The 25,465-nt window shown below is 44.1% G+C and overlaps 3 protein-coding genes across 5 annotated transcripts in view; 2 read left to right on the top strand and 1 right to left on the bottom strand.

Moving 5' to 3' along the window:
- The first annotated feature begins 55 nt into the window (after window positions 1-55).
- Window positions 56-10,291, top strand: aste1b (asteroid homolog 1b). 2 transcript variants are annotated; one of them, XM_060857090.1, is made up of 5 exons: window positions 56-135; window positions 5,594-6,980; window positions 7,065-7,278; window positions 7,404-7,590; window positions 8,511-10,291. In XM_060857090.1, the coding sequence occupies exons 2-5, from the start codon at window positions 5,610-5,612 to the stop codon at window positions 8,851-8,853; spliced, it is 2,115 nt and encodes a 704-aa protein (XP_060713073.1). In that variant the 5' UTR covers window positions 56-135; window positions 5,594-5,609; the 3' UTR covers window positions 8,854-10,291. The 2 variants fall into 2 exon arrangements, with proteins under 2 accessions (XP_060713073.1, XP_060713071.1); XM_060857088.1 differs by lacking the exon at window positions 56-135 and having other exon boundaries at window positions 3,137-6,980.
- A 343-nt stretch (window positions 10,292-10,634) lies between these two features.
- On the top strand, window positions 10,635-23,069 carry wu:fc38h03 (acetylcholinesterase collagenic tail peptide). The gene is made up of 17 exons (XM_060857109.1): window positions 10,635-10,812; window positions 18,207-18,313; window positions 18,478-18,588; window positions 18,747-18,791; window positions 18,866-18,892; window positions 19,810-19,881; window positions 20,003-20,065; window positions 20,208-20,234; window positions 20,333-20,377; window positions 20,521-20,556; window positions 20,890-20,970; window positions 21,268-21,364; window positions 21,570-21,706; window positions 21,832-21,951; window positions 22,024-22,150; window positions 22,266-22,368; window positions 22,881-23,069. The coding sequence occupies exons 1-17, from the start codon at window positions 10,713-10,715 to the stop codon at window positions 22,948-22,950; spliced, it is 1,368 nt and encodes a 455-aa protein (XP_060713092.1). The 5' UTR covers window positions 10,635-10,712; the 3' UTR covers window positions 22,951-23,069.
- Window positions 23,070-23,649: 580 nt separating this feature from the next.
- Window positions 23,650-25,465, bottom strand: part of wipf3 (WAS/WASL interacting protein family member 3) — a 15,151-nt gene continuing 13,335 nt past the window's right edge. For both annotated transcript variants that reach the window (XM_060857095.1, XM_060857096.1), the window contains 4 exons: window positions 24,803-25,465; window positions 24,457-24,597; window positions 24,253-24,354; window positions 23,650-24,129 (listed from right to left, as the gene is read on the bottom strand). The exon at window positions 24,803-25,465 is cut by the window's right edge and continues 21 nt beyond it. In XM_060857095.1, the coding sequence (XP_060713078.1) occupies window positions 24,089-24,129; window positions 24,253-24,354; window positions 24,457-24,597; window positions 24,803-25,465 (947 nt within the window). In that variant the 3' untranslated portion in view covers window positions 23,650-24,088. The remainder of the gene's footprint in view (window positions 24,130-24,252; window positions 24,355-24,456; window positions 24,598-24,802) is intronic.

Below are 25,465 nucleotides of genomic sequence, written 5' to 3'. Positions count from 1 at the left end.
TTTTGAACCCAGAAGATGGCGCTAAAGGCACAATGTTCCTTAAACACAAACACACCAACGAAGGAAACGTGCAGGAAGCAGAACATCTAGATGGGCTTCAGAACGTGAGCTCGTGCTGCAGTTTACCTGAGTGACGTGAGCAAATACTGTTAAACTGAACCTTTTAGGGTCTTTTAATACAGTTTAATAATCTCTGCACTTGTGACATGCTTACGTTAGTACCGATGTTTACAGCTGTTTGTGTGTGTGTGTGTGTGTGTGTGTGTGCGCGCGCGCGCGCGTGTGTTTGTGTGTGTGTGCGTGTGTGACAGTGTGTGTGAGACAGTGTTTGTGTGTGTGCGTGTGTGTGTGCGTGTGTGACAGTGTGTGTGAGACAGTGTGTGTGCGTGTGTGTCTATCTGTCTGTGTGTGTGACAGTGTGTGTTTGTCTGTCTGTGTGTGTGTGACCATGGCTGCCAACTTTTGAGTTCAGCTTAGAGTGAGATCTTGGGGGCGGGGCCTTGGTTATGGGGAGGGGCTTATGGAGGGGCGTGGTTTGGTGTGAAAAAATACAAACAAAATCCTTGCATTAGCAGAAGTGTATTAAGTAAATACTGATTGTCAAAGTATTTGGTATCTGTACAGACTTTCTTGGGAGATTTACATTACATTTAATTTTCACAAACATTTTACAGAAATAGGATTAACATGTGATTAACATGTGATTAACATGTTCACAGATTAACATGTGATTAACATGTTCACAGATTAACATGTGATTAACATGTTCACAGATTAACATGTGATTAACATGTGATTAACATGTTCACAGATTAACATGTGATTAACATGTGATTAACATGTTCACAGATTAACATGTGATTAACATGTTCACAGATTAACATGTGATTAACATGTTCACAGATTAACATGTGATTAACATGTTCACAGATTAACATGTGATTAACATGTGATTAACATGTTCACAGATTAACATGTGCTCTATTGTAAGTGCTGGCTGATTTTCAGACTTAATCATTGGGATGTCGTTGACTTGACATTCTGTTCTTAGAAAACAATAATTAACATTAACTACTAGGCATGTCCAGATATTTGTCATCTGGAAATGCTTTTGTACTGTTTTTAATGATAAAGTTATGTAAAATAACTGCTCAGTGCTGCAAAACAAACAACTCTGCTAATGCTAACTTAATTCTATATAAACTATATAACAGCATAGGCCTATTAGTTACTAGCCTAAACTGGACTTTATTTAAGTTGGCCGCATATTCAGAGATTGGGCTGTCAATAACTCCTGAGCTAAACGCTGTTACTACACAAATAACACCTCTTTTCTGTCATAGTAATGTACAACACAATTCTCCTCAAAATCAGCAGTGGACAAAATACACAAGTCTCTATGTGCAGACGGCTGAGAGACAGATTCCAAGGGACCGTCTGCAAAGTGCAAAACCCGAAAAGCAAATACTAAAAAACAGTCAATAACTTCACTGTAATACACTGTACTGTCACCAAACTCAGATCACACATCACTGATGTCTAATAACACACCCATTATAAACACACCCATAATAAACACACCCATAATAACACTAAATTATGGGCGTGTTTATAATGGGTGTGTTATTATGTGTGTGTTTATAATGGGTGTGTTATGTGTGTGTTATTATGGGTGTGTTTATAATGGGTTTGTTATTATGGGTGTGTTATTATGGGTGTGTTTATAATGGGTGTGTTATTATGGGTGTGTTAATAATGGGTGTGTTATTATGGGTGTGTTATTATGTGTGTTTATAATGGGTGTGTTATTATGGGTGTGTTATTATGGGTGTGTTATTATGAGCGTGTTATGAGCGTGTTTATAATGGGTGTGTTATGTGTGTGTGTTTATAATGGGTGTGTTATGGGTGTGTTTATAATGGGTGTGTTATTATGTGTGTGTTATTATGGGTGTGTATATAATGGGTGTGTTATTATGGGTGTGTTACTATGGGTGTGTTTATAATGGGCGTATTATTATGGGTGTGTTATTATGGGTGTGTTATTATGGGTGTGTTATTATGGGTGTGTTATTATGGGTGTGTTTATAATGGGTGTGTTGTTATGGGTGTGTTATTATGGGTGTGTTATTATGGGTGTGTTTATAATGGGTGTGTTATTATGGGTGTGTTATAATGGGTGTGTTATTATGGGCGTGTTTATAATGTGTGTGTTATTATGTGTGTTATTATGGGTGTGTATATAATCGGTGTGTTTTTATGGGTGTGTTATTATGGGTGTGTTACTATGGGTGTGTTTATAATGGGCGTATTATTATGGGTGTGTTATTATGGGTGTGTTATTATGGGTGTGTTATGGGTGTGTTATTATGGGTGTGTTATTATGGGTGTGTTTATAATGGGTGTGTTATTATGGGTGTGTTATTATGGGTGTGTTATTATGGGTGTGTTTATAATGGGTGTGTTATTATGGGTGTGTTATAATGGGTGTGTTATTATGGGCGTGTTTATAATGGGTGTGTTATTATGTGTGTTTATAATGGGTGTGTTATTATGGGTGTGTATATAATGGGTGTGTTATTATGGGTGTGTTTATAATGGGTGTGTATATAATGGGTGTGTTATTATGGGCGTGTTATGTGTGTGTTTATAATGGGTGTGTTATTATGGGTGTGTTATTATAGGTGTGTATATAATGGGCGTGTTATTATGGGTGTGTTATTACGGGCGTGTTATTACGGGTGTGTTTATAATGGGTGTGTTATTATGGGTGTGTTAATAATGGGTGTGTTATAATATGTGTGTTATTATGGGCGTGTTATTATGGGCGTGTTATTATGGGCGTGTTATTATGGGTGTGTTATTAATGGGTGTGTTAATAATGGGTGTGTTAATAATGGGTGTGTTTATAACCACACTCATTATAACACACCCGACATAAACACCCATTATAAACACACCTGTCATACCCATTATAACACACCCATTATAACACACTCACACCCAATGGGTGTGTCCCAATCACACCCATTATAACACACTCATTATTAACACACCCATCATAAACACACCCATTATAAACACACCCATTATTAACACACCCATTATTAACACACTCATCATTCATTCATTCATTCATTCATTTTCTACCGCTTATCCGAACTACCTCGGGTCACGGGGAGCCTGTGCCTATCTCAGGCGTCATTGGGCATCAAGGCAGGATACACCCTGGACGGAGTGCCAACCCATCACAGGGCACACACACACACTCTCATTCACTCACGCAATCACACACTAGAGACAATTTTCCAGAGATGCCAATCAACCTACCATGCATGTCTTTGGACTGGGGGAGGAAACCGGAGTACCCGGAGGAAACCCCCGAGGCACGGGGAGAACATGCAAACTCCACACACACAAGGTGGAGGCGGGAATCGAACCCCGACCCTGGAGGTGTGAGGCAAACGTGCTAAACACTAATCCACCGTGCCCCCTCACACTCATCATAAACACACTCATCCTAAACACACCCATTATAAACACACCCATTATTAACACACTCATCCTAAACACACTCATTATAAACACACCCATCATAAACACACCCATTATTAACACACTCATCATAAACATACTCATCTTAAACACACCCATTATTAACACACCCATTATTAACACACCCATAGTAACACACCTGCCGTTACGTTGTTCTGCGCCTCAAACCGAGCATAGAAGTCGTTCAGCGCATCTGGGAGGGAGGCATCATCACCACAGGCAGGTTAAGCTGTCTTGTAGTTTGCGATCACCTGTATGCCCTGCCACATACATGCGCTGGATGTCTCCGCTGTCCTGGAAGTGGCTGTGGATTGTCTGAGCAGAGGTAGCTCCTGCTGGTCAGGTTTTCACCTGCTTCAGAACCAGTTTAGAGTCTGATGATTGAGGCAGGACACTGTAGATTTCTTTGGGACAGGGACGATGGTGGTTGTCTTGAGGCACGTAGGAACAACGGCGCTGCTCAGGGAAATGTTGAAGATGTCAGTGAAGACATCCGCTAGCTGTTCTGCGCATTCCCTGAGCACCCTGCCATGAATGTTGTCTGGTCCAGCAGCCTTCCGTGGGTTAACTCTGCATAGAGTTCTCCTCATGTCTGCCATGGATAGAGAGAGTACCTGGGGGGGAAGGACGGTCTTCCCTGCCGTTACGTTGTTCAGCGCCTCAAACCAAGCATAGAAGTCTTTCAGCGCATCTGGGAGGGAGGCATCATCATCACAGGCAGCTGAAGCTGTCTTGTAGTTCGTGATCACCTGTATGCCCTGCCACATGTGCCGGGTATCTCTGCTGTCCTGGAAGTGGCTGTGGATTGTCTGGGTGTGTGCGCGCTTTGCCTCTCTGATGGCTCGGGACAGTTTGTCCCTTGCTGTACTTAGGGCCGCCCTGTCCCCTGTTCTGAAGGCTAGGTCTCTAGTCTTCAGCAGCGCACACACTTTAGCAGTCATCCACGGCTCCTGGTTGGAGCGTGTGGTGATGGTCTTGGAGACGGTCACGTCATCAGTACACTTGCCAATGTAGCTGGTCACTGATGCCGTGTACTCCTCCAAGTTAATGGTGTCGCTGTTGGTTGCAGCCTCCCTGAAGAAGTTCCAGTCAGTGCACTCAAAGCAGTCCTGAATAGCAGAGGTAGCTCTGCTGGCCAGGGTTTCACCTGCTTCAGAACCGGTGTAGAGTCTGACCAGTGGTCTGTATGCTGAAATTAGCATAACAGAGATGTGGTTTGAGTAGCCGAGGTGGGGGCAGGGCTCCGCACAATACGTTTGTGTAAACAAGATCCAGCGTGTTTTCCCCTCTCATTGCAAAGTCCACATACCGATGGAATTTAGGGAGCACTGGCAAGATTTGCATGATTGAAATCTCCGGCGATGATAAACAGTCCGTCAGGGTGAACATTCTGCAGATCGCTAATAGCCCTGTATAGCTCACTTAGCGCCTCTTTAGCATTAGCACTAGGGAGAATCTAAACTCTGACAATGAAAACAGTGGTGAATTCCTGTGGTAAATGGCCTGCATCTAACAGTCACAAACTCTCCTGACGATGAGCAGTAACACACCCACCACCACCACGAGTCTTACCGCACAGAGCTGCATTTCTGTTGCCTCTAAATGAAGTTAGCCCGTCTAGCTGAATGGCGGCGTCCGGAACTCTGTCGCTAAGCCACGTCTCTGTGAAAACAAAGATGCAGCAGTTTCTAAACTCTCGCCATATAGTGTGCTCGAGTCGGATGTGGTCCAGTTTATTGTCCAGGGAGCAAACATTGGAGAGTAGAATGGACGGGAGAGCTGGCCGGCTAGGGTTAGCCTGGCACGGACTCCCGCCCGCTTCCGCTTCCTCGCACACCACCATTTTTTTTTTTACATTTATTTTTCGTGTAACTCGACATGTATAATATTTTTTGCGTGTGTTCTTTAAAATGATTAAAATTGAGTCATGTTTAAAACCCAGCAGTCTTGCAGGCTTTTGCCCCCTGCTGTTGATGATCACTGACAGAACGTTCAGTACACAGTGTTCATGTTTGTAAAGCAGTTCTTTGATGTTACAGGCCATTGTCTATCACAATGGGGGTGTACGGCCTGACGAGTTATGTTGAAGGAAATCGGCAGTTCTTCACAGAGCTAAAGCTGAGGAACACCCATCTTGTGATTGATGGCTGCAGCCTGTATTTCCGTCTGTACTTTACCACTGGCTTGGACCAGAAGAGAGGAGGAGACTACGATGCTTTTGCTAATTTGGTTCGTCGTTTTTTTGCCGCTCTGTTTTCATGCAACGTGAGTCCATATGTGGTTTTAGACGGTGGAATGGACGAGACCGATAAGAAGTTCAAAACTCTGCGTGAGCGAGCTCAGAGTAAAATACACGATGCCCATAACCTGTCCCGAGGGTCTCATGGCAGCGTTCTCCCCCTGCTTACACGTGAAGTCTTCAGACAGGTCATCTGTGAGCTTGGTGTACCATTGGTGCAGTGTATCTCTGAAGCTGACTCTGAGATCGCCTCCCTAGCACATCAGTGGCGATGTCCAGTCCTGACCAACGACAGTGACTTTTACATCTTTGATTTGTGTGGTGGGTATCTGCCAATGACTTTCTTTGAGTGGGAAAATGTTTGCAATAAGGCTTCAGAGCCTTACATTCCTGCACGTCGATTCACTATTAACCGCTTTTGCTCACACTTCAACCACATGAACAAGCAGCTGCTGCCGTTGTTTGCTGTCATCGCTGGTAATGACTACACACATGCAAAAACCACAGAGATGTTCTTCAGCCGGGTGGAATTACCAACAGTACCAAGACGGAGGGGAAGTCAATCTAATGCTCGGATTGAAGGCTTTTTGCTCTGGCTGTCAGTGTTTGCCAACCCTGTGTCTGCACTGGAGGAAGTGTTGGAGATCCTGGGAGGCAAGCAGAAAGGCAACCTCCGGAAACAAATCACAGCAGGAATCCAGGATTATCAGCTTCCATCTATCAGCGGTCTGGCCCAGTTCTTTGCAAACCATCAACTACAAACATATGAGCTGCAGAAGCTTCCGGCAGCATTGATGTCACAGCCAGAGTGGTTCTTGAAGCAGACCATGTCAGGCAGAATGCCCCCTCTGGCGCTGGATATTCTGGTGCATAAGAGAGCCATTTTGATAGCTCAGGTAGAGAATAGTCGTCTGCCTAGTAGCCACGAAGCCTCACTGAAAATTCGCAAGACGATCTATGGCCTTCTCCTTCTCAGGAATGTGATGCAGGGTAATGCTGGTTGTGGACAGAGGGGTAGAGGACGGGGTGGCATGAAGAAGGCAGCTTTGACTGATTATTCTCAAAGTTTAAGTGCCTTGTATGTTGTGGAGGAGTATGACAGGCTTGAGCTCAGTCTAAGGAAAACCACAGTGGAGGCTCAGCTACCTTTACAGCTTCCACAGCTGAGCCTGAACACTTTAGAGCAGGTAAGCAAAGATGACACCGGTCATGTTATAAAGGTCATATAATTATTGCCTCATTACTTGAAACTTCTCTCCATTCTGGTGTAGGTGGCCATATCTGTGAGACGCAGGGTGTTGTTAGGAACTCTGGGAGTGATGGAGCAGGTGCTGCAGCATGTTGAACCACATCTCCACCTGCCTCTGTGTGTGACGTATTTTTGGGTCCATTCCTCCAAACCAAAGCCCAGCCATTCACTGCTCCAGTGTATGCTTCTAGGGCTAGTGTATGGCGAACTCTGCAGAAACAGGTCCAAGTTTGGGGGTAAGGAGTGCTACCTGTGTGGATTCAGTGAGACCTAATGCCTTTCTTTTTCTAATCTCTAGTGCATTTGTCTTTATAATTTATTGGTACATTTGCAAGATTTCTGCACCTTCTTTCCTCTATAGATCCAATACATGCTGCTGTTGCTGTGGTCTGCCAGAGATTAGACCAACTGAGAATGAACCCCAATCAAAGGAGTGGTGTAGACTTGGGCGTGGCTCATTCTCTCAGCCAATGGCAGTCTTGTATGTGGGCTGGGATATGCCTGAACCAGCTGATGTGTTTTCCAGTCCCTGAGCCTCACTGTGCCTGGTACTGTATCATCATTTACAGACAGGGAACAGCTTACAGGATCATTTTAGTAAACAATTTTTACACAACTCTTTATTTTTTAAAAAATATTACAAATATTTTACAAATTGAATCTGGGTGGCAGTGGAACTGTTTCTTTCCTGATATCAGAAACCGTTCCTCTGCCACCCAGATTCAGTACCAACCACAAATTGTGCTAGCTACCTACTGTACGTGGGCTTAGCATGCTATGTCTCTCAGCAATCTCTCTGTCTCTCTGTTATGTACACAAGGCTGAGCTGTACATTCTGTCAGCATTGTCCTTATCTCTATAATGAAGAGATCTATAAGTCATGTTTCAGTGGCACTAGTTAAGAGAACAATAGAAGCACATCAACAGAGTGCAGTAGAGGAGCTCCCAGGGCTAATGGGAGGGAACTAACTGCAAGAAAATAAACTGAGGGAACTGTTTGTACCAATGTTCTGTTAATGGTTCTGTAGGTAAACCAGGAAATTGTCTTGTCTGCTAGCCACAAACATATAACTGCATGTCTCTGTCTTTGTCTCTGTCTCTCTCACCCTCTCTCTCTCTCTCTCTCTCTCTCTCTCTCTCACTCACTTTCTCTCGCCCCTCTCTCTCTCTCTCGCCCTCTCTCTCACTGTCTCTCTCTCTCTCTCTCTCTCTCTCTCTCTCTCTCTCTCTCTCTCTCTCTCTCTCTCTCTCTCTGTGTCTCTCCCTCTCACTCTCATCTCTCTCACCCTCTCTCTCACTCACTCTCTCACTCACTTCTCTGTCTCTCTCTCTCACCCTCTCTCTTTCACTCTCTCTCTCTCTGTCTCTCTCTCCGTCTCTCGCTCTCTCTCCGTCTCTCGCTCGCTCTCTCTCTCACTGACTCACTTCTCTCTCACTCTCTCTCACTGTCTCTCGCTCTCTCTCTCAGGCTGTTCAGTGGTACTTTGCTGCACGGTTTAGAGGCTGTACTGAGAAGAGGTCAGCAGGCTGAGTCCCTGTTAGCAGCTGCTCCTGTTGCTTTGCAGCTTTACTCCACCCTGTTTGGGGTCATACAGGGGTTTGAGTTCCACCCCCACCACCAGTCTGCCCAGCACACTGCACCATATCCAGCAACAGCAGGACCCAGCAGGCAGAGAGGGCGGGGCGGAAGGCAGCGAGGCGCTGGTGGTCGAGGGAGGCACAGCAGACGCCGAGGGGGTGGGGCTGCTGCTGCTGATTTGAATAACAGGTTTGGGATGCTCACCTGTGAGGATGAGTCAGATGAAGAATGAGGATGAGTCAAATGAGGAAGAGGATGAGTCAGATGAGGATGAGTCAGATGAGGAATGAAAAGTAGATTAAGGAGACGATGAATTAATTCATTCCAGTTATTTTATTCAGATTTCTAGATTATATCGCAATGAAATGGTTCTATTCATTCATAACACTTCATAATGCAGCTGTGCTTTTGCCTTGTTTTTTTACAGAGCAGGTGTCTGTGTGCTTTATAAAAAAACTACCAAAGAAACTACAGTAATCTCTTTAAGATCTATTATATAGTGCAGTACTTTTTAAGCTTTTTAAAACTTTTTTATTCTACAGAATATAACACAATGAAATGCCTTGTTTATTTTTCTTACCATGAAGTAAAGGTTGGGGACGAAGGACCGATGATACGGTAACACTGGAGGATAATAGCATTGTTAACAGTGCTGTTTACTCTTCAGTGTGCAAATATCGTGCTAATATTTCCTGTTGTACAATAATCATTGTGAGAAGAGCATGGCGTATTTGCTCAGTGTCTTGTCTCGGTGGATCACAGCAGGGTTCGTTTGTTTAAGAAGAAACCAATGGGATGGTTTTAGCTTCCAGTCCTGATAGAGTTTGTGTTGAAACCCAAGACTGTTTACTGAATCCACAGAATTAACGTCTGTAAATGTACAGCTGTCTATTAAATCCATCCGTGTGTTAGTAAGAACAAGAGTATTTCAGTCAATGAACTGTTTTATAAATGTTTCACCATTAAATCAGAATTCATGAATGTTTATGACACCTTTTATGTGAATCATGACATTTGACACAATTGTGGATGTTTGTATACTAAAATTTTTTTTTTTTGTGTGTTTGTATTTTTCATTAAAGCTAAACTGCAAACAAACCACATTATAATTCATTCACTGTAAATCGCTCAGCTTTACAGATTGTTGCAGTAAAGTTGCAAACTCATGATTCTTTAATATTCCATTGAGTTTGTGTAGAAGTAGAAATGAAGATGTGTCCATACACGTTTGTTTGCCTGTTTGACAGAAAACGACTTACACCACACAGCTACACAGCATCTTCCTGTGTGTTAGATCAGCTTGCTTTGTGGAAAATACGGTTTATTTGCTACACACTACTGTCTCCCATCTACACCATCTCTCAACTGGGCTAAAGGCAAGATGTTCTACTGGGTACAAAACAATGCAAAGCATCAGATCGTGGTCAAGTTTTTCCAGAAAAGGATGAGCAGATTCCACAAGTCAGCTATTACCCTGGCAGTTACACATTCTGACATCTCATCTCTGATGAACTGAAGGTTCGGTGTATGCTTATGGACTGAGGGACTGAATGGAGAACTGTGTGAAGGTGTTTCTCATTAACTTGCCTGAATCTGAACAGTTAAAATGAGAGTACATATGAGATAAGTGTAAGAGTCAAAGTTCTATTAAACTCCATAACAAGGCTAAACGCATGTGTGTGAGTATTTCTGTATGAAAGGCTAATCTTTTAAGCTGCTTTATTGCTGTAAACACGTGTCTCCCTGACAGAAGAGTGAATATATTACTGATATTGTTTATGCCACTGACACTCCAGGCCGAGTGAGACTATCTTTAGGCTGTGCTTCTCTCTCTCTCGGGTATCAGTGTCTGGATGGACACAGGCAGGTCTGCACTCCCTCTGCAGTAGTGATCAGGGCTAATCTTGGCACAGGCTGTGGTGTGTTAGTGTGTGAGCTGTAAATAACACCAGAAACACGCCTCACTCAACCGTCAGCTTCTACAGACACTCAGAACGACTGGAAATAAAGAAATGTGGTCTGTTTGGAGACATTGTTGAGCAGAGGCTAACACCAACACAAACTCAGGCTTGTACAGCAGCAGATAGAATCATGGCTCTGGTGATGTTTGGACTCCATCTCCATCTCCTGCTCTACTCCATCTCAGGTCTCTCACCTAGTGACTTAAATAACCAGCTTCCTTCACCTACAGGTAACAGCGTCTCACGGGTTTATTACTGAACCTTCTCTTTAGTCAGTCTGTGTGTTTTAAAGTGCCGTCTAGTTCACAGGATGAGCTTCAGCATACCTAAAGCATGCCTGGAAAGGTGGTGCTAAATCCAGTGGTGTAGTCCGGGCCATACGCACGTATACAGTATACACAGTATGCTTACTTTTTCCCCAGGACTGTTTGCGTATAACGACTTCTGTGGCTTAATATTAGCGTGTACCCGCAGTATAACCACTTGTTTTGCTGCTTAAAACGTCCATAACTTACCCTCGTTTTTTCTTCTCCTTTTTTTAATTTAACTCGCGAAACTTTGTTGTAATTGGTTCATTTTTATTTGAATCCCGCCCCTTTCCCCGCCCCCTTTCCCCGCCCCCGACAGCTGTCGTGTACCAACTTCACCGAGCGTTTACAGGGAGGAGAGTTTAGTTCATCAACAGAAGCTGGTGTCATGCTGAAGCACACTTAAGTAAAGTTGGTCACATATTCACAGGTTGGAGTTTCCCGAGTCAATAACTCCTAAGTTAAACACTGTTACTACACAAATAACACCTCTTTTCTATCGTAGTAATGTAGAGACGCAGCTACAACACAATTCTCCTCAAAATATTCAGCTTTCCTCAGCAGTGAACAAAATACACAAGTCTCTATGTGCAGAGGGCTGAGAGACAGATTCCAAGGGACCGTCTGCAAAGTGAAAAACCCGAAAACCGAATAAAACAGTCAATAACTTCACTGTAATACACTGTACTGTCACCAGCTCACACATCACTGTAATACACTGTACTGTCACCAGCTCACACATCACTGTAATACACTGTACTGTCACCAGCTCACACACATCACTGTAATACACTGTACTGTCACCAGCTCACACATCACTGTAATACACTGTACTGTCACCAGCTCACACATCACTGTAATACACTGTACTGTCACCAGCTCACACATCACTGTAATACACTGTACTGTCACCAGCTCACACACATCACTGTAATACACTGTACTGTCACCAGCTCACACACATCACTGTAATACACTGTACTGTCACCAGCTCACACACATCACTGTAATACACTGTACTGTCACCAGCTCACACATCACTGTAATACACTGTACTGTCACCAGCTCACACATCACTGTAATACACTGTACTGTCACCAGCTCACACATCACTGTAATACACTGTACTGTCACCAGCTCACACACATCACTGTAATACACTGTACTGTCACCAGCTCACACACATCACTGTAATACACTGTACTGTCACCAGCTCACACATCACTGTAATACACTGTACTGTCACCAGCTCACACATCACTGTAATACACTGTACTGTCACCAGCTCACACACATCACTGTAATACACTGTACTGTCACCAGCTCACACACATCACTGTAATACACTGTACTGTCACCAGCTCACACACATCACTGTAATACACTGTACTGTCACCAGCTCACACACATCACTGTAATACACTGTACTGTCACCAGCTCACACACATCACTGTAATACACTGTACTGTCACCAGCTCACACGTCACTGTAATACACTGTACTGTCACCAGCTCACACGTCACTGTAATACACTGTACTGTCACCAGCTCACACATCACTGTAATACACTGTACTGTCACCAGCTCACACGTCACTGTAATACACTGTACTGTCACCAGCTCACACGTCACTGTAATACACTGTACTGTCACCAGCTCACACATCACTGTAATACACTGTACTGTCACCAGCTCACACATCACTGTAATACACTGTACTGTCACCAGCTCACACATCACTGTAATACACTGTACTGTCACCAGCTCACACACATCACTGTAATACACTGTACTGTCACCAGCTCACACACATCACTGTAATACACTGTACTGTCACCAGCTCACACACATCACTGTAATACACTGTACTGTCACCAGCTCACACATCACTGTAATACACTGTACTGTTACCAGCTCACACACATCACTGTAATACACTGTACTGTCACCAGCTCACACACATCACTGTAATACACTGTACTGTCACCAGCTCACACGTCACTGTAATACACTGTACTGTCACCAGCTCACACGTCACTGTAATACACTGTACTGTCACCAGCTCACACATCACTGTAATACACTGTACTGTCACCAGCTCACACATCACTGTAATACACTGTACTGTCACCAGCTCACACATATCACTGTAATACACTGTACTGTCACCAGCTCACACACATCACTGTAATACACTGTACTGTCACCAGCTCACACACATCACTGTAATACACTGCACTGTCACCAGCTCACACATCAGTGTAATACACTGTACTGTCACCAGCTCACACGTCACTGTAATACACTGTACTGTCACCAGCTCTCACATCACTGTAATACACTGTACTGTCACCAGCTCACACGTCACTGTAATACACTCTACTGTCACCAGCTCACACACGTCACTGTAATACACTGTACTGTCACCAGCTCACACATCACTGTAATACACTGTACTGTCACCAGCTCACACACATCACTCTAATACACTGTACTGTCACCAGCTCACACACATCACTGTAATACACTGTACTGTCACCAGCTCACACACATCACTGTAATACACTGTACTGTCACCAGCTCACACACATCACTGTAATACACTGTACTGTCACCAGCTCACACATCACTGTAATACACTGTACTGTCACCAGCTCACACACATCACTGTAATACACTGTACTGTCACCAGCTCACACACATCACTGTAATACACTGTACTGTCACCAGCTCACACGTCACTGTAATACACTGTACTGTCACCAGCTCACACGTCACTGTAATACACTGTACTGTCACCAGCTCACACATCACTGTAATACACTGTACTGTCACCAGCTCACACATCACTGTAATACACTGTACTGTCACCAGCTCACACATATCACTGTAATACACTGTACTGTCACCAGCTCACACACATCACTGTAATACACTGTACTGTCACCAGCTCACACACATCACTGTAATACACTGTACTGTCACCAGCTCACACATCAGTGTAATACACTGTACTGTCACCAGCTCACACGTCACTGTAATACACTGTACTGTCACCAGCTCACACATCACTGTAATACACTGTACTGTCACCAGCTCACACGTCACTGTAATACACTGTACTGTCACCAGCTCACACACATCACTGTAATACACTGTACTGTCACCAGCTCACACATCACTGTAATACACTGTACTGTCACCAGCTCACACACATCACTGTAATACACTGTACTGTCACCAGCTCACACACATCACTGTAATACACTGTACTGTCACCAGCTCACACACATCACTGTAATACACTGTACTGTCACCAGCTCACACATCACTGTAATACACTGTACTGTCACCAGCTCACACACATCACTGTAATACACTGTACTGTCACCAGCTCACACACATCACTGTAATACACTGTACTGTCACCAGCTCACACACATCACTGTAATACACTGTACTGTCACCAGCTCACACATCACTGTAATACACTGTACTGTCACCAGCTCACACGTCACTGTAATACACTGTACTGTCACCAGCTCACACATCACTGTAATACACTGTACTGTCACCAGCTCACACACATCACTGTAATACACTGTACTGTCACCAGCTCACACATCACTGTAATACACTGTACTGTCACCAGCTCACACATCACTGTAATACACTGTACTGTCACCAGCTCACACACATCACTGTAATACACTGTACTGTCACCAGCTCACACACATCACTGTAATACACTGTACTGTCACCAGCTCACACATCACTGTAATACACTGTACTGTCACCAGCTCACACATCACTGTAATACACTGTACTGTCACCAGCTCACACACATCACTGTAATACACTGTACTGTCACCAGCTCACACACATCACTGTAATACACTGTACTGTCACCAGCTCACACATCACTGTAATACACTGTACTGTCACCAGCTCACACACATCACTGTAATACACTGTACTGTCACCAGCTCACACATCACTGTAATACACTGTACTGTCACCAGCTCACACACATCACTGTAATACACTGTACTGTCACCAGCTCACACATCACTGTAATACACTGTACTGTCACCAGCTCACACATCACTGTAATACACTGTACTGTCACCAGCTCACACGTCACTGTAATACACTGTACTGTCACCAGCTCACACGTCACTGTAATACACTGTACTGTCACCAGCTCACACACGTCACTGTAATACACTGTACTGTCACCAGCTCACACGTCACTGTAATACACTGTACTGTCACCAGCTCACACGTCACTGTAATACACTGTACTGTCACCAGCTCACACGTCACTGTAATACACTGTACTGTCACCAGCTCACACGTCACTGTAATACACTGTACTGTCACCAGCTCACACGTCACTGTAATACACTGTACTGTCACCAGCTCACACGTCACTGTAATACACTGTACTGTCACCAGCTCACACGTCACTGTAATACACTGTACTGTCACCAGCTCACACGTCACTGTAATACACTGTACTGTCACCAGCTCACACATCACTGTAATACACTGTACTGTCACCAGCTCACACACATCACTGTAATACACTGTACTGTCACCAGCTCACACACATCACTGTAATACACTGTACTGTCACCAGCTCACACATCACTGTAATACACTGTACTGTCACCAGCTCACACATCACTGTAATACACTGTACTGTCACCAGCTCACACACATCACTGTAATACACTGTACTGTCACCAGCTCACATGTCACTGTAATACACTGTACTGTCACCAGCTCACACACATCACTGTAATACACTGTACTGTCACCAGCTCACACATCACTGTAATACACTGTACTGTCACCAGCTCACACGTCACTGTAATACACTGTACTGTCACCAGCTCACACACATCACTGTAATACACTGTACTGTCACCAGCTCACACATCACTGTAATACACTGTACTGTCACAAGCTCAATCACTGTAATACACTGTACTGTCACCAGCTCACACATCACTGTAATACACTGTACTGTCACCAGCTCACACACATCACTGTAATACACTGTACTGTCACCAGCTCACATGTCACTGTAATACACTGTACTGTCACCAGCTCACACACATCACTGTAATACACTGTACTGTCACCAGCTCACACATCACTGTAATACACTGTACTGTCACCAGCTCACATGTCACTGTAATACACTGTACTGTCACCAGCTCACACATCACTGATGTCCTGATGGTTACACTACAACACTTATTTTGAGAAACTTTTTATTGTTTGCATTATAAACAATATACAACAATACACATTTCACTGTGATGTAAACTTCAATGTGTAAATCAGCTTTTATCAAACACATGTAATCCTGCTGCTTATATAAGAGCTATTACAGATATTGTTAAACTCTATGGTCTCTGTACTTTAGCACAATGCACAATACACAATACTAAGAGATATGTCCGCTCGGTATTTGTGCTTCTGTCGTCCCAAGGCATTTTATACAGGAACCATTTTGTGCAGGTTTCACACTGAATCTATAATGGGGGAAATATGTAAATTATATCTATAAAATATTTGCTTTAGGAATCCTGTAATGCATAAACATATTGAAATATTTAAGCACTTTAAATTTATCCATACACTCCCTGACAAAGTCTTGTCTCCTATCCAAGTTGTAGGAACAACAGATAATAACTGACTTCTAGTTGATCATTTGGAATCAGAAGTGTCTTATGAAAGGCAAAGGCCTCTAGATTAAGCTTATTATACCAAAATAAAATCTTATCAAGCCTTGATTTTTAATTATTTAATTAGGACGGAAAGGTGGAGGCTGAAGTATGAGAAGGAGCACCATCCTGCTGAAGAATTTGCCCTCTCCTGTGGTATGTAATGGGCAGCAAGAATGTCTTGATACCTCAGGCTGTTGATGTTGCCATCCACTCTGCAGACCTCTCGCACGCCCCCATACTGAATGTAACCCCAAACCATGATTTTTCCTCCACCGAACTTGACTGTTTTCTGTGTGAATCTTGGGTCCGTGCGGGTTCCAATAGGTCTTCTGCAGTATTTGCGATGATTGGGATGCAGTTCAATAGATGATTCATGAGAAAAATCAACCTTATGCCACTTTTCCACAGTCCATGTTACAATAGATAGAAAAAATGTAATGGAACATACTGTAAGTGAACAAACAATGCATAATTGAATGACAAAATAGTTTTTATATAAGAGTATAAGTGCATTATGGTAGAGCATTACGTTAGCAGCGCAAAGGTTGTGAGTTCGATTCCCAGGGAACACAGATACTGATAAAATGTATGTAACTCAAATGCACTGTGAGTTTCTTTGGATAAAAGTGTCTGCTAAAGGCATTAATGTTAATGTCATGTTAATTTATTCACCGTGCTCATTTGCATATCACATTTTAACTCAAGGTGTAAGAAGGAAGAGAGAACGAACCACAATAGTGTTATCAGGACATTAAATAAATAATTAAAATTAATTGAAAATGGACATTTTTGCACATATACAAAACACTATATCTTCTATCAGATTACCTTCTACTGATACCTTCTACTGATACCTTCTACTGATACCTTCTACTGATACCAGGCAAGGAGGTACAACAGAAGTGGGTCAGTGGGAACAGCAGTGATCAGGGATTGGTTTATCGTAGAGCTCAGCCATCCTGATTATATCATATATTCACTGATGTTAACAACTTGTGAAATTGTTTTAGTTCTGAAATTCGACCGCTAATGTTACGTCAGCTAAAAAAATCAAAACAAAGTAAACAAGCAGTATTAGCCCAATGCTAGCTGGGTGTTTATCTACTTATAATGGTTATTTTTATATATGTTCCTTATCTTCCCTACTACAGTGCAACAAACTTTTAGAATTAGATGGTTTGAATAAAAAACATCTTGCTAATTCTAACTCTAGTTGAAGTCTACGAGCCACCAGAGATCCTGGGGGTGGAGCCTTAATAACATGGGAGTGGATTAGGATTAAAAAGTGACAAAATCATTTATATTTCGAACTCCAGTACTGAACCGTTAGAGTCCAAACTGTGACAAATCCTTTTTAATCCCAACTACAGGTCATTATACTGTAGCTCTGTAACTTTAGAGGTATCCACTGACCTGTAGGTTCTCCTGTTGTCCCTGTCAGCATGCCTTAATCATAGAATGGACCTGTGGCATTTACCTGCTGTTTACATGCCAGCTTCTGATACACTCCTGTTATGTTCTAAGGAATCTAATGAACTTTGGAACTTTTCTCTTTGTTTCTAATGAATTGTCACAGTGCTGGCTGCAGTAGAAGACCTGAAAAGATTCGACCCATGTTGCCTACAGAGTCCGCCTCCACCCCCCCTGTTCCCACCCCCACCCCACGTGTGGAGAAGGGGTCAGGTGAGCTTTAAAACACAGAGATGTACCCTAGAGCTGGATGGTGTGGCACATTGTTACAGGATTTCTGATGTACAGAAAACGATGAATTTCATCAGGATTTGATTTAGTGTGTCTGATACAATGAGATTTTACACTGTGATAAAGTTAGAATCTTTGTTATTGAGGTGTTTGGAGAATATGTGGAGGCTGAAAGAGGAAGAGGATGTGATGAAGAAGATGTGATACTGCACTGTCTGGCTGGAACTCCTGGACCTCCTGGACCTGATGGACCACCGGTACGGACAGAGATAGAGCCGTAGACTCAGATTTACATACACTTACATTTACAGCATTTGGCAGACGCCCCTATCTACAGCAACGTACATAAGTGCTTATAAACCTCTATCATTTCCTGAAATCCACATAATTTATTTATTTATGCTCTTTATTTTAGGGCCAGAACGGCATTCCAGGAGTACAGGGGCCCAAGGGAGATAAGGTGAGTCTGTCCGGTAGACTAGAAGAGCTTTGTCTTTATTGTTTTAACTGCAGCTTCTCTTCTTCTCTCTGTAGGGAGATATGGGCCGACCTGGATCCAAGGTAAGACTGAAAGCTACGCTCTCTCAACCTCACACACACATTTATTCATGTTCATCTTTAAACACTAACCTTAAGTGGAGCAGCACCGTCTTTCTGCTGTGTTTGGGATCATTGTTCAGTGCAGTTTATTTCCCACAGCAGGCACTTTAATGTTGACTAATGTCCAGAGTATTAAGGCACAGGCTAGCAATATCACTTAGTGCTGAGATCCATCTCTCTGACATGGATCTCTGTACTGCACTGCACTCGCTGGGGGAAATCTGGGAGAAAAGTGAATGATACTGAACACTGAGTGAGAGAGAGAGAGACAGAGGGAGAGAGAGGTTGAGAAAGAGAGGGAGAGAGAGAGAGAGAGAGAGAGAGAGAGAGAGAGAGAGAGAGAGAGAGAGAGAGAGGGAGAGAGAGAGAGAGAGACAGAGAGAGAGGGGGAGGGGAGAGAGAGAGGGAGGGGAGAGAGAGGGAGGGAGAGAGAGAGAGGGAGGGGAGAGAGAGAGAGGGAGGGAGGGAGAGAGAGGGAGGGAGAGAGAGAGAGAGAGAGAGAGGGGGGGAGAGAGAGAGAGAGAGAGAGAGAGGGGAGAGAGAGGGAGGGAGGGAGAGAGAGGGAGGGAGAGAGAGAGAGGGAGGGAGGGAGAGAGAGAGAGACAGAGAGAGAGAGACAGAGAGAGAGAGAGAGACAGAGAGAGAGAGACAGACAGAGAGAGAGAGAGATGACTTGGCATACTGCTTGTCTCATTATTAAGTGTATCACTTGTATAGAGCTGCTTCTTTGTAGATGTCTTGTGCTAAAAGAAGATTTTTACACCATTGTATTCCACGTCTTCCTGAAGAAATGATCTGCTGCTGCGCTTTGGAAGAAAAAAATAAAAGATGTGTTTATACATTGATGTGTGTATGTGTGTGTGTGTGTATGTTTGCAGGGACGCACTGGCCGGCCTGGTCTTCCTGGAAGGCCGGGCTCTGCAGGATGGCCCGGTCCTGAGGGACCCAAAGTGAGTTCACTCATGTAAACACACTACACCATTCAACATGCTAGCTTTAACACTCAGACTCCCAGACTGAGCTCCGAGTCCATGCCACTTCCTGTCCATGCCTTTATGCTCTGCTCATCAGGGAGAGAAGGGAGACCATGGACTAATGGGAGAACCTGGGCTGAGAGGACCAGTGGGAGCCAAGGTGAGGGTGAAATACAGTGGTAACATGATGTAGATGCACCCTGATCACAAATCACCTGGAAACAGATCTGTGTTTATATCCACAGTGTAGAGATGAAACTAACCGCTCGATCAGTTATACTGTAATCTGTTGTTATTCACAGGGCCTGGCTGGATACAAAGGGGAGAAGGTTTGTTTTTCACACAGACATCATGTGGAGCAACTGCAACAGTAACTGTGTCTCTATTGCAGGATTCCTGTGTCTCAGAGTTCTGATCTGTGTTTTAGGGGTCACAAGGAGAATTAGGAGTAACAGGGCCAAAGGGAGATAAGGTGCAAGACTACATTCAACCTTGCAGGATTAACCTGCTGCTTTATGTAGTGCAACTACAGAGGATATGTCTGTGACTGTGTGTGTGTGTGTGTGTGTGTGTGTGTGTGTGTGTGTGTGTGTGTGTGTGTGTGTGTGTGTGCAGGGTGAAAGTGGGCACGCTGGCATGCTGGGTCAGAAGGTAAAAGAGTTCTGTTTTCTCTCATACCTTTAATATTTCTCTGAATGTGGATATCTGATTCCTGCCTTTCTTGCTCTCTCTCTCTCTCTCTCTCTCTCTCTCTCTCTCTCTCTCTCTCTCTGTCTCTCTCTCTCTCTCTCTCTCTCTCTCTCTCTCTCTCTGTCTCTCTCTCTCTCTCTCTCTCTCTCTCTCTCTCTCTCTCTGTCTCTCTCTCTCTCTCTCTCTCTCTCTCTCTCTCTCTCTCTCTCTCTCTCTGTCTCTCTCTGTCTCTCTCTCTCTCTCTCTCTCTCTCTCTCTCTGCTCATGTGTATTTTTTCTGATCCTGTGTCTAAGGGTGAAACAGGACCAAAGGGAGAGCCAGGTGTGACAGGGACACGAGGTCTGACAGGACGCACAGGCAAAAGAGGAAAGCAGGTGAAATCTGACACGTACAGACACAAACACTCACACACACACACACACACACACACACACACACACACTAACACAAACACACAGACTCTCACACACAGACTCACACACACTCACACACACATAAACACTCACACACACACACACACTAACACACAAACACACAGACTCTCACACACAGACTAACACACAGACTCACACACACTCACTCACACATACACACAACTCACTCACACACTCTCACACACACACTCACACACACATGTTTCTGTGCTCTACCACTGTGTCTGCATCAAACAGGGATCTGAAGGAGAGACTGGTCGTGCAGGACCAATGGGACCATCTGGCTCTCCGGGACCCAGTGGACAGCCAGGAGCCCCTGGACTCTCTGCCTCAGGTGAGAAAGAAGTGAGTTAAGCTGAAACCTTCACACTGTGTACTGGACACAGCAGCAGGACTGATAGTGATTCATAATCGATTCTCTTCTTATGGAATGTTCCAAACCCAAACTAAAGTAGACGTGATCTTGTATTAATATTACACACACAGTATGAAGCGTGTACTCGTCAGGTCCTGGTTGTACATGTGTGTATGGTGTACAGTACTGTATGTAGGGGGACAGAAAGGTGAGATGGGGACGCCAGGTCCTCCTGGACAATGTGACTGCAGCTCCTCTGATGTGAACGGTCCTGGTAGTGCTTCACTGCAGCGCCGTGACAAATACACCAGAGTTTCAGCGGTGAGTTGATGGTGTAGAGACTCACAGAAGATGAAGTGAACTACATGTGAAGATTTTGTTCACTTCTTTCTCTGATTTGTGTCTTTAGCAGTAGGCTTTAGAGTTATAAACATTTCTGTCAGTAGATATTTGTGGTGAACAGTGAGAAGGAACTGAATGACGTCCACACAGATAACACACTGGCTTTCTGCAAGGAACAGACGGCTCTCTACTTTAAAGACACGGATGGTTGGAAACCCATTCAGGTATCATGCTTCACCTACTGATGTTATTCGTATTCAGTATGATGTCATCTCTTAGCTTTTGTTTTTTTACAGCTTCCATTACACTCCATAGAGAGGAGGAAGAAGAGAGGAGCATGGATGTGTGGGGATGGAGTGGTGCAGCCGCTCAACGGGGAGGAGTGTGACGACGGAAACAAAGTGGTGACAGATGAGTGTGTGGGTAGGTCATGTGGTCCGACACAAACATGGTCCAGACATAAGAGTGATACACAGAGTGAGAGCACACTGATAATCATCACAGTAGTTCACTCAGATCTGTCTGTGTGTCTCTGCAGGCTGCAGAAAGGCTTACTGTGGAGATGGATATTACCACCGTGGTGCTGAACAGTGTGATGGAAAGGACTTTGGCTATCAGACCTGCAAGACATACATGCCAGGGTGTGTACCTATGTACTACACACACATACACGCATACACATGCGCATGCACACACACACACACACAGCGCACACACACACACAAACACACACACAGCGCACACACACACACAAACACACACACATGCACACACACACATACACACATATATACACACACACACACACACACATGCACACACACACACACACACAGCACACACACACATACACACATATATACACACACACGCGCGTGCACACACACACAGCACACACACACACAAACACACAGCGCACACACACACACACAGCGCACACACACACACACACAAACACACACATGCACACACACACGCGCGTGCACACACACACAGCACACACACACATACACACATATATACACACACACACGTGCGCGTGCACACACACACAAACACACAGCGCACACACACACACACACACACACACACACACACAGCACACACACACAAACACACACACAATGTCTTCTCCCTTATTATGTCTGTACAGGACATTTGGACAGCTCAGATGCACCGGTTCCTGCAGTATCGACTCGACCGGCTGCAAGTATGTCACCTGAGCTCCTGACACGTGTGTGTACACATGAGGACACAAACAGGTCAGCCTGAAGTTCTCAAAGTGAGGAGCTCTGATCAGGACACACACTCAGTGTGGAGGGGGTTCATAAAAATTAGGACTGTATTTTTTCCATTTTTATTAATATAAATACATTGAATGTTAAGTATTAATTTGACTCTTGTCTCATTGTGTGTGTGTGTGTGTGTTTGGCTGAACAGAGAAGAATGTTCCTCTAAACTTTTAACTGATGAATGTGTTCCTTAGCTGATCACTAATCAGCATCACTCTACTGTATGCAACACAAAGTAAAATGTGGATTTGGAGCCAACGTGAGACGTCTATTTTTATTATTCGTGTGCTTTCACTTTATACCTCCTTCCATTTTTTAATAAAGTTCTAAAGTGCAAACGGTGATTTAAAAACCACTGCATGTGTCTATAAGTGTGTGTGTGTGTGTGTGTGTGCAAAAAGCCAAAATGATCAGCCTTATTCTTTACTTATTATTACTAAAATATAATAATAATAATAATAATAATAATAATACAATGGAATGTGAATCATTTAAACAATATTTATTCAGTTAGATGTCTGAATTGTGACTTTCACACAGTGTCCAGGTGGTGGCACTGTTTCATGCCTTTATCTGTATATACACATATAAAAACTGTAAGACATAAACCATACTGAACACACACACACATGGAGCAGACTGTAACCAACACTCCGTCTGAGAAAACAAGACTTCAGGCTTCAGGATGAAGGTTAGAAAATAACAGAAACATCAGTATGTTAGGTAAAGTGACAATGTTACCCAAGTTCCCTGTTGAGTTGCTGATGAATCTTTAAAGCGTACATTCATCATTTCCAGGGAGAAGAAGATAAGACAGAGTATTTATTTACATACATACAGTGATTGCACTAAAGCGAGCATCAGCAGACAGAGCTGAGATTAACGGTTAGGACACTACACAATTCTGAGGTTTACTGGACTGTATCCTGAGCTCTGTGCTGGAATAAATGATGGGTCCATCAGCTTAATACCAAGTTGGACCTTTGATCTCCTCATCAGCAGACATGGTGATAATGAGGTAAATGAAGCCTGATGAAAGTCAGCACCAAACCTCACGGTCTTCTTTTTTTTATCGTAGGTGGGTCCTCATGCCAGGAGCTTGTGATGACACTGTAGGGAGGAAATATGGTGTTCACTTCTCTCAGTTAAAATGGGATTGAGTTATAAAATCTCACCTAATACATTATTCATCTGTTTATAAAGTGCAGACTAATGACCGAGGGCTCGTTATACCTCTGTTCTCTTTGCTCGGGTATGTTCTCAGAAAGGGCCGGAACACTTCAGGAGGAGGGAAATCTTCAACTGGGTGGAACTGAAACTTGGATTCAAAGTCATCTAAAACAAACACACACTGCAATGTGAAGTAAGAAATGAACGAACAGATCATCTACTGCCATCTAGATCATCTAGAAGTCTTCTACTGATGGGGCGTCTTACCAAAACTGTGCAGGTGTCCGTTCCTCACTGAGATGGGCAGAGCCGGGGGCAGAGGTGGAAGAGGGGGTGGGATTCTGCTGGACAACTCAGTGGTAGGAGAACGAGCGGGTGGAGCAGGGGGAGGAGCCAATCGTCCAGCTCCTGTCAAACAATGAGGCACTTTGTTGACTAAGCGTTTTATATCAGTTTCACTTTAAGACCGCAGATGATACACAGATGTTACACAGATGATACACAGATGTTACACAGATGTTACACAGATGATACACAGATGATAGACAGATGTTACACAGATGTTAAGATACAGATCTTGTTTATTATGTATAACAATTTAGTGGGTGTGTACCTGCACTTGCTGGAATTGCAGGAGGCTTCCGACTGGGGGCCATGCAGGGGTAAGAGGGGGGCAGCACAGGAACTGCAGGGCGGTACAGGGGCACTGCAGGAGCTTTAGGAGGTGGGGGAAGTGGAGGAGGGGGCAAAGAGGCAGGAAAAGCAGGAGGAGGTGGAGGGGGACTATCCCTGATGTTACCAAACTTAGCATCTGCTGGTTTTGGAGAAGGAGACAGAGGGTAGAAGAAACTAGGCAACCTATCAGGAAGAGAAGAAGGTGGGACCAAGGGAGGTGGTGGCGGAGGTGGCACTGTGGGCATCGGGAAAGAGTGAGATTGAACTGGTAACCATGTGGGTTTGGTGATTTGAGAAGGAGGTGGAGGAGGAGGAGGAGCACAGGTAGAGAGAGAAGGAGGCTTGTTACTTGTATGCTCCTGATGAAGATGTGATGGAGGAGGAGGAGGAGGAGCCATAGAGGGAGGAGAGGATAGAAGCTTAAAAGTTGGGGGAGTGGGTTGGCTGGGTGAAGGCGGGGCCGTGTAGGAGGAGACAGGACGTGTTTTAGATAGAGAGGTGGTCCTTTCCATATTTCTGTAGGAAGGAGAGAGATCTGGAGTGCTACCCCTGAAACTCTGCCCCTTAGAAGGCAGGTTCCACAGAGGGTGTTTCAGGCTGA

This window comes from Tachysurus vachellii, chromosome 21 (assembly GCF_030014155.1).
Source record: "Tachysurus vachellii isolate PV-2020 chromosome 21, HZAU_Pvac_v1, whole genome shotgun sequence".
In the NCBI taxonomy this organism is placed as follows: Eukaryota; Metazoa; Chordata; class Actinopteri; order Siluriformes; family Bagridae; genus Tachysurus; species Tachysurus vachellii.
The sequence above is the reverse complement of the archived record's forward strand: the minus strand, read 5'-3'. Positions and strand labels throughout refer to the sequence as shown.